At 41.2% G+C, this 12772-nt stretch overlaps 1 protein-coding gene across 1 annotated transcript; it reads left to right on the top strand.

Annotated features, from left to right (window-relative positions):
* The first annotated feature begins 243 nt into the window (after positions 1 to 243).
* On the top strand, positions 244 to 7290 carry LOC127571846 (adiponectin-like). The gene is made up of 4 exons (XM_052018593.1): positions 244 to 355; positions 1451 to 1654; positions 1709 to 1819; positions 6676 to 7290. Exons 1-4 carry the CDS (start codon positions 244 to 246, stop codon positions 7194 to 7196), a joined length of 948 nt encoding a protein of 315 aa, XP_051874553.1. The 3' UTR covers positions 7197 to 7290.
* The last annotated feature ends 5482 nt before the right edge of the window (positions 7291 to 12772 follow it).

Here is a 12772-nt window from a genome sequence, read left to right as displayed (position 1 = left end):
ATGAGCTAAGAACTTCTCAGTTGCATTATTCCGGTAGATGCTAAAAATCATGTTTCAAGAAAAGGAGTAAGTTCACCCTGTACAACACTTCTTCACCAACCAGGAACACTAACAAGTGCATAATTAGTTGAGCATGCAATTCATTACTGAATGTGAGATCCTGCTTTGTGTAAAATGGTGGTACAAGCTGCATACATCATTACCACAACTAGGGCACAGTAGGGGATGGAGACATGGGTCAGGATGGGAGCTGATGACAAGGAAGGGAAATCAGAAATTATGCTGGGTTGGGGGTATGTGGAATTGGAGATGGAAGAAGTCAGTTGGGTCTCAGTGAATGGAGTTTGGGATGGGGGTAGATAATTGGATGAACGGATGAGAGGTTGATTGGTGTGAAGTGGGGCTCAGTGGTGGGCCTGGTATGTCTAACCAGCAGCAGGAAAATCAGCCTTACACTTTTGCTAATTGATTGTGACCAGTCCTGTCAACATGTCAGTAAGCTCTTCCATATTGATGTTCACGTTGATACCCTTGACCTTGCGTTTGTACATGCTTTTGAAATTACCCTTAACATTTGGCACAGCATTATGTAAAACTGTATAAAGTACTAGTTCAACCCCAGCTGAAATATTATATGCAAATCTGGCTTTTGGAGTTTATGAAACAAGTGAAGGCTTTAGAGAGGATACACAAGAGATCTATTGGAATGGTTCCTTGGTTAAGACTGACAGTACTCTCAGCTGAGCAGCAAAGACCAAGAAGTGAGTGACTGATGTACTTAAAATCATGAAGGGTTAAAAGTTAGTAAATGAAAGCTATTTCTAATAGCTGAAGAGTTGATAACCAGATGGCGCAGATTTATGGTGATTAGCAGAAGATCTATAGGCATCATTAGGAAGAAGTCATGCTGCTCATGACTTGATGGGCTGCATGATCTTCCTCTCCAGCACATCATGGAAACCAGCCTCCCCTCCATGGAGCCTGTCTATACCTCTCGCTGCCTTGGTGAAGCAGCCAGCATAATCAGAGACCCCACCCACCCAGGTCATTCTCTCTTTTCCCCTCTCTCATCAGGCAGAAGATACAGGAACCTGAGGGCACATACCACCAGGCTCAAGGACAGCTTCTATCCCACTGTGATAAGACTATTGAACGGTTCCCTTATACGATGAGATGGACTCTTGACCTCACAATCTACCTTGTTATGACCTTGCCCCTTATTGTCTCCCTGCAATGCACTTCCCTGTAGCTTTGACACTTTACACTGTAGTCTGTTATTGTTTTTACTCTGTACTACCTCAATGCACTGTGTAATGAATTGACCTGTATAATCAGTGTGCAAGACAAGTTTTTCACTGTACCTCAGTACAAGTGACAATAATAACCAATAGGCTTTTCAGTATTCATTGAGAGTTTTTTTTCATATTAAGTGTTTATACATACTTTATAGGTCACTTGGAACAGAGCTTGGTTACCACAGTAAAGATGTTATTCAAACGATTCCTCTGGCTGGTGGTTTTAGTTGGCCTCACCTACTCTGATGAAACAGATGAACAACCAGAAGACACTGAATCTGAACCTGAACCTGAACCTGAAGCCGTGCCTGAATCTGAACCCGAGCCCGAACCTGAACCTGAATCTCCTGTTGACATCAGTCCACCTGGAATTCCGGCAACAGCTCCCCAAGAACCTCCTCGAGTAATTGAAGGTTGTCGGAACTGGATGGCAGGAATACCTGGCAGTCCCGGCCACAATGGTATCCCTGGCAGAGATGGTAGAGATGGTCGTGATGGTGCAAAGGGAGAAAGTGGAGCAACAGGTAATGGATATTGGAAGTCAACATTGCACTGAGATAGTTATCACTGCACTTTGAACTTTGGCAGGTTATAATTCTGCACCTATCCGCTTCAGGGAATGGGAAGTCAAGCATAATGCAAAAACCTTCCTGTTGATGCACATTTAGTATGTAATTACATCACCTAGGAAGTAAACATTCAATCTGTAGTCCAATGCCAACCACCTTCTCCTCCCAAATTGCCTTTCTATTTCATATTGATGCACTGACTGCCATTCTATGATCTAAAGAATTTAATTGACTCTAACAATATCAGTCATGGCTTCGTTGGTAGCCTATTCACTGTGAGTCAGGAGCTGAGAGCACAATAACCGAGGCTGACATTTCAGTGCAGTATTGCTGATCAGGCCTGTTGGAGGTAATGCTTTTCAGATGAAGTGTTTAACCAAGATCCCAACCACTTCTTTGGGTGTACATAAAAGATATGCAGGGAAATGATTCCAAGTACTTTGGTCAGTATTTACCCTTTACTCAACATTACTGAAGCAACATCTGCTCATTGTCACAACGTTGTCCTCAGGGCCCTGTTTACATATTGGCCATCGCCTTTCCTATTTTACAGCTGTGACTGCACTTCACAAGTACTTCACAGCTGACAAAGAACTTCTGGAGATCCTGAAAGGAACATGAACAGTGCTATAAAAATGCAAGCTTTCCATTTTGCACTTCTAATTTCCATGTGTCCCATGCCTTTCCATTCTCTATTTCAGACGCTTCCTTTCTTCCACTTCTCCCTCTCTTACCTTTGGTAATGGCCTTTCCAAAGACATCTGTTACTCCCTGGATTATATTATCTTCCTTTCGCCTTCCATAAAGGTTACATCCCCTTCTCCCAGTTTCCCCACTTCTGTTTTGTTTTAATAGTTTGACTCTTCCCAATACAATTTTTCTTATACATGTTATATAATGTTCTTATATAATGTTCTTTGATACAAAGTTAATGTAGTCACCCTCTACATAGTAAGTGAGAGGGTTAATGATGAAATAAAGAAAAAAAAGAACATATGTGACGAGAAATTGGGTCTATTAGCACCCGTTTCTTCATACATAAATCACATAAAATCTCCTACATCCTACCTCAGTTGTGAACAATGTTTTCACATGCTCAGATATTCCAAGGCTGTCATCATTGCAATGAATGTTGTGGGAAATAGGACTGGACACTTCCAGGTGCTATTCACCACAGTGTGTCCAATGTTTTTCCAGAATCGTTTGCACAGTGAATGATATGGCTTTTCACCCACAGGACATTTCCTCCTTGCTGCCTTAGATTGGAGCTTCTGTGTGGAATCTACGGCCTCTTGTTGAATGCTCATGAACAACTAGGAATTGGTTGTGTTTCATTGTTGCATTTATGTGTATGTAAAAATCAGGAAATATAAATGGACAGCTTCAGAACACACCACAGGCTAACTACCTTTCAATAGCCATGGACTGCATTTAAGCTGTAAAAATGTTTCCCCTACTGCTTATATACTTTTTACTTTCAAAATTATACTATTTTACTTATATTACTTATAATCATTTGATGATGCCTCAGTGATCAGAACAATGGCAGCGATCTGTTACTCGAGGTGTTGTTATAGGATGACTGGTCATACAGGGTGGGTTGGAATAATCAGCCAGGAGGTGAAGACATGCCCATCTGAGAAGGTAGTACTTAAACAAAGTCTTCAGAGACACCACATTCTTCCGATGAACTTTGTATTCCCAGGTTCAAGTTTTTTTTCAGATATGTGAGTGGCTATGGGAAAAAGGACAAGGGACACTTTTGGGCATGCTCTAATGTATGGATTCATAGGGGCCAAGTTTACCTTTCTCACCTCAGCAACTTCCCAGATGACTGCAGCAGATCCCTGGCATGTCTCACAATTTACTGCTCTTACCTTATATCAGCATGGAAGCAGGCCATTTGGCTTTTCAGGTCCATGTTGGTTCTTATGGGAATGACTCCATTAATCTCATTTTTCCCTTCTCCTTATTTCCCTGTAGCCAAGTAACTTATGCCCATCAACTCCCCTTCAATTCTTTTTGCCATTAGCCTACACCAAGCAGTAATTTAGAGAAGCCAAGTAACCTATCTTTGGGATGTGGGTGGAAATCAGAGCATCTAGAGGAAATCCACCAGGTGAACTTGCCAAGTCCACACAGGCTGCACCCAAGGTCAGGATCTAACCTGGGTCACTGAGGCTGTGACCAGCACCAAGCTCACCACTGCCTCAGGAAGGACACCCAGCAGTGTACTCACAAAAAGGTTATTCCAGTGAAGAACAGGTGGAATCTCGGCACCAGGATTCACCACCATTGCCAATTTCTCACAAGTGCAGGCAGCTATTGACTGCATTCATGTTCCATAGGGGAAATCATGTGAAAAATTAAATGTAGTCTCATTGGGACTCACTCAGGTCCTGTTTCAACATATGCTTTTAAATGTGAACCACTCTAACTTTGTTCCTGATGTCTTTTCAGCTACTTTCACAAATTTTTATGAGGGATCCAAATGGGCATTAATGTTACATACAGGATATATTTTACATTCCCAATCATAGAGCACAGAATGGTTACACATGGAATATGGCCATTTGCCCTGTCAAACATAACAACGTAAGAAATTGAAGTAGCCTCTCAATCCCTCAAGCCTGTTCTGCTGTTCAGTAAGACCGTGGCTGATCCCATTCCTCAGCATTGCTTTCCTCCACGACTCTTATCTCCATGAATCCCATTATTACATAAGAACAATTCAGCTTCTCACACTCCCCATTCTTCCCCCATAAGCCTGAAAATTCTTTTCTTTTGGATATTGATTCATCCAGCTCCCTTCTTAATGCTACATTTTAATCTGTCTCTACTGTTACCACTGGCAGTTTATTCTAATTACTCGCTGTATGAATAAAAGATATCCTCATTCACTTTTGGATCTTTTGCCACTCACCTTCATTGTCTGTCCCTTGGTCCTTTATTCCTCTGCCTATTACAGCTCCTCTCTATATGATATCTTGCAACCTCCTGTTTTCCCAGAACAATTTCAACTTCTCCAGCTGATCTAATAATTAATATCTCCCATCCTTGGAATAATTTTGGTAGATCCCTGCAGCACTTTCTCCAAAGTCTTCACGAATCTAAAGCGTGTCCCCCAGGAGTGGACACAACACAAGATTTCTCTGTTTTTGTGCCCCTTCTAGAATTGCGCTTTCTGGTATACTTTGCCCCTTCACATTTCTCAGTGTTGAATTTCATTAGCCATCTATCTGTCCATTTCCACCAGCCTGTCAATACCTCCTTGAATTCTATTTCTATCCTCCTCACAGTTCACTAGTCTCCAAGTTTTGTGTCATCTACAAAGCAATGACATGTTTTTTGAAATTATTAAGATACCACTGCCTAGAAATTAGATGTTATCCTTGTTGGTGTGCCACCTGCGTCATCTGCATGGGTTTCTCCCGAATGCTCTGGATTCCTCCCACATCCCAAAGGCGTGTTGGTTGGTATGTTAATTGGTTATCATAAGTTATCCACAGCGGAGGTGGATGATGGGAGAATCAGCAGGGAGATGATGGGCATGTGAGAGAGAATAAATTGCAGGGAGATCAGTAGGGGAATAAAATGATTGTGATTGCTCTGAGAGCCGGTGTGGACTTGATAGGGAGATCAACTTCCTTCTATTCCATTAGAGATCTGAGAAATTTCCTACAACAAATACTTGCAGATGACACACAAAAAGGGAATGAAATAATTCTGATCGCCTACCACCCCCACTACCCTTCCGGGTAGTTTCTTAACTTCTAAAATCACTTTGTAGCCAACAAATTATTTATTCTTAAAGTGTTCTTCTGTGGAACCAAGCTATCAATGCTGCACACTATAAAGTTGTGCAACAGCAACTAGATGAATAACCAGTTAACTATTATTAATGTAATGATAGTTGTACCACTTTTTTCCACTGAAAGCAATGGAATCATACTAATATTTACTTTGGCGAGGTCACATGCATTTTCCTATTACATATTCTGAATGGGAACTCTGATCTAGATTTGTCGCAGTAACATTGAGAGTCAGCACTTTACTGGATAACATGGTGTAAGAATTAGAAGTGTTAGATGTAGTATTTTTCATACAATTCTTATGCAGGGGCGAAATGACCTTTTTCAATAGCCTAGTTCAAGTAACTTAAAATGTTTTTTTCATGGGTGCCTGATCATTGCACCATAGCACAACGCTGAGTTTTGTTGATCAAGGAGCTAGGTTTAGTTCCTTCATTGTTCATGCTGTGATTGATGGGACCACGGATGGCATGCCTTCAATAGCCAAGAGTTGAGAAAATATGTGATCGCAGAATTGGCACACTCCTGATTTCTTCCACAGACACCAGCTATAAAGGTCTCATATGTAAGCATTGTTTTAGCAGGCCTGGGTCTGATCTCCTTACTCACTAGAGTAAGCACTCACCTGCATCACATCATTGACAGTCTGGCAAAGTGGTTCAGCAACCTATTGTAGAACTGACAAATAATCATTTAATTCCCCTGAACTCAATCAAATGAAAACTGGATGGGTTCCATGGTGGTGGAAGAACCACTTGGCCAATTACTTCTCATGCAGTTTAGGTTAAAATGTAGCCCACAGGTGGGTGTGGGACTAAAGAGCTGCTGGCAACAATGGAACTTGTTACTGACAGCTTTCAAGTTAGGAAATTAAAAGAGTCTATAAATAAATTTTAATTCTTGCTGAAAGCACACCACTTTTAAAGTAAAACAAGAGGAAATCAATGTTAAGTCGGTGCACAGACTGCGGAGATTAATAAATGTCATGTTGCTTTTCAGGAGAACCAGGACCAAAGGGCGATGAAGGAGTACCTGGCCTACCAGGTTTAGATGGTAAAGAAGGGCTTGCTGGGCTTCCAGGAGACAAGGGAGAAAAGGGAGATAGTGGCTATTCTTACCGTTCTGCATTCAGTGTGGGTCTGACCACAAGAAATCCTGTCCCAAACATGCCTATCAAGTTCTCCAAAATATTCTACAATGATCAAAAGCACTACAATGAAGACACTGGCAAATTCAGTTGCCCATACTCAGGAGTCTACTTCTTTTCATATCACATTACTGTCTATACAAAGGATGTCAAAGTTGGCCTGTATAAAAACAATAAGGTTATCATTTTTACTTATGATCAGTTTCAGAGTAATGATGTAGACCAAGCTGGAGGTTCTGTAGCTGTTCATCTGGATGAAGGGGATGAAGTGTGGTTGCAGGTTTATGGAGATAATACATTTAATGGGATTTATGCTGACAACAATAATGACTCCATGTTTACAGGATTCCTTCTGTACCCAGATCTGCATTAAACAACTTTTATTACTACACTCCTAAAACAAGTACAGAATTTCTACTTAAATTACTTTAAATTTGTCACCACTGGTGCTTGCTTTCCAACTACGAGCTGAGAACACTGAGAAGAAGATTGTTAGTTTGGTATTTTGCTTCTTTGTTATGAGTTATTAATCTCCAAAATTAAGTGAGCTATATGCAAATTTCATATAATCTTCTTATATGGCTGTCAAGATATAACTGAATAAAGATTCTTAAACCAAGCATAGTCATCAAAATTGACTTAATAATCATTCTTGTTCGCAAATTATATTTTAATCTGAAATTACTGGTCATGTACAACAAGCACAGTAAAAGTAGCAATATGAACTTCAGTGAGTCATCCACATTTCAAGGACCAATATAAATATACACAGTAAAGGCAGAATCAGCTGTAATTCCCCTACTAATAGACATGGCTGTAATGTTACTAAATAAGGAGAGTTCTATCCTATAGCATGATATAACTCACATGCATATCAATATCTACTATATTGACGATGATCTGTTGCATTCATGGTCACAATGCACCAGGGCCTTATGAACTTTTAAACTGTAATAAAAAATAAGTGCCAGTTTCTTACTTAAAAAGAAAATAGCCACATTTATATTGTACCATTCATATCTCTTTCACAATTTTGTAAAGTGCTTTACCATCAGTGAAGTGTAATTATTGATGCAATGTAGGAAACACAGCAGATAATTTGTGTGCAGCAAGCTCTCACAAACAATAAGCTCTCACAAACAACAACAAGAAGCTCTCACAAGCAAGCAAAACAGAAAGGATTTGTTACAGACAAGGGATGTTTTGTAATTCAGCTGGTTTACTTGTCAGTAGAAGGTTCTGAGTTTCAATGTAAGATTAGAGTCGTAGACTCATAAAGAGGTGCAACATGGAAAGAGGCCCTTCAGCCCATCAAGTTTGCACTGACCACCAAGCACCCATTTACACTAAGTCTATATTAATCCCATTTTTATTCTCCCCACATTTTATGGTGATCTTCTTCTTGGTCACCTTCTAGAGTTGGCTAAGGTGTTGAGGCTAGCATGGGACCACGTCAATAGCTGTAAAATTACCTGCTACCCCCTTAAATTTTGTTCTGCACTGCCTGTAATTTTAGAGACAGTGAAGATTCCTACATCAATCACTGATTTAGATACACCTCTCAACTCACCCATCCAACTAAAAGGAAATATGTAGCAAGAAGGTCTTCTTTTAGCCTGGGAACGCATGGCAGAACACTTATTTTCTTGTTTATGCATCTGGCTAATATCTGAAGGGCAGTCAGTTAAACGAAAGGGTCTTAGCAGTACTATCCCTTATAAGACTGAAGTAAGCTACATGGAGGCTGAATTTCTAGGTAATGTCCCTGCTTCACTTTCTATTTAACAATTTTATATTTCGCCTTTCAGTGCCGTGCTGACATAGCCAAGCTGGTCAGCACATTCCCAAACCCTAGCTCCAGCCGCACAGATGGCCCAAGTTCCTGAGCCCCTGGCACAGGTCACATGTCTACCCATGTTCCCGGCCCCCGGCTCAGGCCATACACCTGGCCCGCGCTTATCAATCCCCGCTCCAGCTTCGCACCTGGCCCATCTTCCCAACTCCACCGCTGGTCATAAAACTACCACTGAAACTCAGCACCACCTTCAATGCACCAGCAGATCCTTTGGTCCATTGAGGAAAAGGGTACCTCAGACCTGGAACAATCATGATCCCCCTGCCTTCCTGTATGTTCCTGTTACCTGGACTACCTATAGTAGGCATTTCAAGGAACCGGAAAAATGTTACAAATACTGTCTCCGTAAATCCTCCAAATTCACTTGAACTACACTGCACTACACTGCCCTCTGATAATGGTTCATGGCAAGACTATGGAAAATGTGGATCACATCTCATTCTCAGGAGCCACCTCTCAGTAAAGACATATATTGATGATGAAATTCACCACTGCCTGCCATGCACCGGCACAGCCTTTAGTTGATTGAGGAAGAAGGTACTTGAGGAAAAGGACCTCAGACCTAACACAAAATTCATTGTGTCTCTTCTGTTCTATATGCTTCTGAGACCTGGACCACCTACAGCAGGCATCTCAAGGCACTGGAATAATACCAGCAGTGTCTCTGCAAAATCCTTTGAAGCATAAGTGATCCCTCTCCAGCCAAAATCCACAACATTGACAAAATGCCTAGCTTTTTCCCAGCATAGAAATGTCAAATGCCAGAGGGCATAGCTTTAAGGTGAGAAGGGAAAGCTTAAAGGGGATATGCAGGGCAAGCTTTTTTTACAGAGAATGGTGGGTGCCTGGAACACACCACCAGGGGTGATGGTGGAAGCAGATATGATAGAGGTGTTCAAGAGGCTTTTAGATAGGCAGATGTATATATGCTGGGAATGGAGGGATATGGATCATGTGCAGGCAGAAGGGATTAGTTTAATTTGGCATCATGCTTGTCACAGACATCGTGGGCCAAATGGAATGTTCCTATGCTGTACTGTTCTATATCCTATGTTCTACTGAGGTCCAAGTTGCTCTCACTCAGCCATGCTGGACAGACCACATCACTTACATGCCCAACACCAAATTCCTGAAACAGACATTATTCCGAACATTGTCGCGGAAAGAGATTACCAGATGGACAGAGAAAAAGATTCAAGGAAATGCTCAAAACTTCCTCGAAGAAGTGCTACAACATCTCCACTGACTCCTGGACACCCTGGCTTATGACAGTTCAAAGTGGAGAAGGAGCACCTGGGATGGTATTGAGAACCTCAAGACCATGCATTGGGAGCACACAGGAGTCCAGCGTAAGTGGCAGAAGAAGCACACCAACTTGCAAGCTACCCACACACCCACCCCATCAGGTAACTCCTGCCCCATCTGTGGAAGAGTCTGTGGTTCCCATATTGGCCTCATTAGTCACCTTAAAACCCTCAAAACCAGAGTGGAAGCAAGTCATCCTCAATCCCAAAGAAGATGTTAGCTTAGATTCCCATTATGTGTGATATTGTGCAAAAGGAAACCAACCTCTTCACAAACCATTAACTCTTAGCAAGCCCCTGTGTTTCTGTAAGTTTTCTTGATTTTAACATTTTTCACTCTATTTTGCTATATTTTTTCTTTCATCAACGATAACATATAATATTATCAAAATATCCACACCTGAAAATTTTACCATTTTTCAAAGAATCATCTGCACTGTCTTTTTCAGCACTTTGTTTTTAATTCTTGACACATTTCTTGCTGCAAATGACTCATCAGAAAAAAAACACTTTCACCTTTGCTACTAAAGTCCTAAAACAACAGAAAAGTGACCCAATAAAATATGGTCCAATAAAACATTTTACACTGCCATATGTTCTTCTCAATAAATTGTTCAGGGTGAGGGACTGACAACTGCTGAAGTCAGGTGACTGTAACTGGGAACTCTCCCCTCTGATGTGAAATACTGGGCTCCTGGGGCTTCCAGCTGAACTCAACACTGGAAAGGCCCTTGAGGCAGTGAGTCATGCTGGTCTGCACCCTGGAGGACATTTTTGGTAAGTACATGGCTTTTCATTTTGATTTCTATTTTGATTATTGCCAACAAAAAGGAGAAGTTTCTAATCACAATTCAAATAAGATTATTTGTATCATTTGGGTCTGTTGGTCGGCAGGATTTATGAAGGCAAATGATGTGCTGGCTGATATTTTAAGCGGACTTAAGTACGAGTAATGATAACGTACTGAAATTACACAGGGCCCTGGTGAGATCCCACATGGAATAAGAAAAATAAGTCTGGTTTCCCATCCTAAGGAAGGATGTACTTGCATTAAAGGGAGTGCAACAAAGGTTTAGCAGATTGATTCCTGGAAGATTGTCCTATGAGGACAGACAAAGAAGACTGAACCTATACTATCTATTGTTCAGAAGAATGAGAGATAATCCCTTGAAATATACAAAATTCTTACAGGGCTTGACAGGGTACCTGCAGGAATGATGCTTTCCCTGGCTGGGATGTCTAGAACCATGGGTCACAATCTTAAAATAAGGGGTCGACCGTTTAGGATTGAAATAGAAGAGATTTCTTTCCCTAGAGGTCGGTGAACTTTTGGAATTCTCTACCCAAGAATTGTGGAGGCTCAGTCACTCTGTATATTGAAATCAGAATACAATAGATTTTTGGATATTAAGGAAATCAGGGGATATGATCGATAATGCAGGAGAGTGGTGTTGAGTTAAAAGATCAGCATGATCTTATTGAATGAAGGAGAAAATGCAAGGGTCTGAATAGCAAACTGCTGCTTCTATTTACTGTCCTCAAGTGTGAAAAAAATGGCCTAAAAATTCAGTTCTATGTTGCTGGTTTTTATCCAAATGAAGGGCAATGAGGACAATTTACATTCACTTTCTGTAACTCCAGTAATCCAGACAGGTGCATCTTGAAGCAAATCACCCTTGTACACCTGACACAGCTCCATGTCATCCATACACAGGATTAGGTATTTTCCTTTTGGACCTCTGCAGGGCACTCAAACAAAATTATCCAAGAAATTATCATCACTCAGCATTCCAAGGACAGCAGTGCTGGATAGGGTTACTTATCTATGATCCTTCACCCCAGAAATGGTACTGACCCCACACTCCACCTTTCTCTCCCCAGCATACTTAAAAAAATACATAAAATTGCTTGCTTTCAACAGAACCAAATATGCAGAGCTGAATACAACAGGTGGCTGAATTTCTTGCATATATTTTGTGCTGGAAACTGAGACCAGTGACATAGTCTTTGGGAACCAGAAAGGCCCCACCAAAAAAATACTCTTCTCAACCAGCCCAACCCAACTCCATTCAATAACAAGGAGAGCAACATAATTTAGTTTCACAAATTCTTCCCGATTGCTGGGGTGTGTAAAGAGAATGCATGGTCCGCTAAAGAGATTGGGATCACAATCACTCAAACATTACTTGCTGTCTGTTGATGGCAGCAGCATATAGGTAGGGACACCAGCTGTAGAGCACTCCTGCTAGTCCCACTGTCCCAGCCTCCTCCATTGCCCAACAAATTATTTTGTTTCAGGTACTTATCCAGATTTCTTATGAACACTGCAGTTGCATCTGTCTTCATTATCACTCTTCAGTCCAAACTCCAACCACTTGCTGCATAAAAGATGTTTTTTGTCCTTATGTCACTTTTGGTTCTACTGCCAATCACCTTTATTTCATGTCCCCTGGTTCTTGACCATTCCATCAGTGGGAACGGTTTCTCTCTATCCCAAGGTCTTCAAGTTGATCACACTTCCTGCACCTGTTTTTCAGTTCTGACAACAGTCAGATATGGAAATGTTAACTGCTTCTCTTTCCACAGGTGCTGCCTGACCTCCTGAATGTTTCCAGCATTTTCTGTTTTTGTTTCAGATTTCCAGCATCTGCAGTTTTCTCCATCTTCTTCCTGCACCTGTGATTGTCCAGGACAGATTGTGCAAATTCGGGTCTGGTGTGCCTTGTCATGTCTCCATTAATGCTTAACTAAGCAGATTGATCTGTATTCTTTAGAGTTTTGAAGAGTGAG

Source organism: Pristis pectinata, chromosome 6 (assembly GCF_009764475.1).
Source record: "Pristis pectinata isolate sPriPec2 chromosome 6, sPriPec2.1.pri, whole genome shotgun sequence".
Taxonomy (NCBI): domain Eukaryota; kingdom Metazoa; phylum Chordata; class Chondrichthyes; order Rhinopristiformes; family Pristidae; genus Pristis; species Pristis pectinata.
Note: the sequence above shows the minus strand (reverse complement) of the source record. Positions and strands in the feature narration are given on the sequence as shown.

Bases quoted from the DNA above. Each gene is read 5' to 3' on its own strand.
- LOC127571846 (XM_052018593.1), top strand. From the start codon at position 244: ATGGGAGCTGATGACAAGGAAGGGAAATCAGAAATTATGCTGGGTTGG. The intron at 356-1,450 runs GTAGATAATTGG...CATACTTTATAG, and splicing joins GAATGGAGTTTGGGATGGGG to GTCACTTGGAACAGAGCTTG. The intron at 1,655-1,708 runs GTCCACCTGGAA...GAGTAATTGAAG, and splicing joins TGAATCTCCTGTTGACATCA to GTTGTCGGAACTGGATGGCA.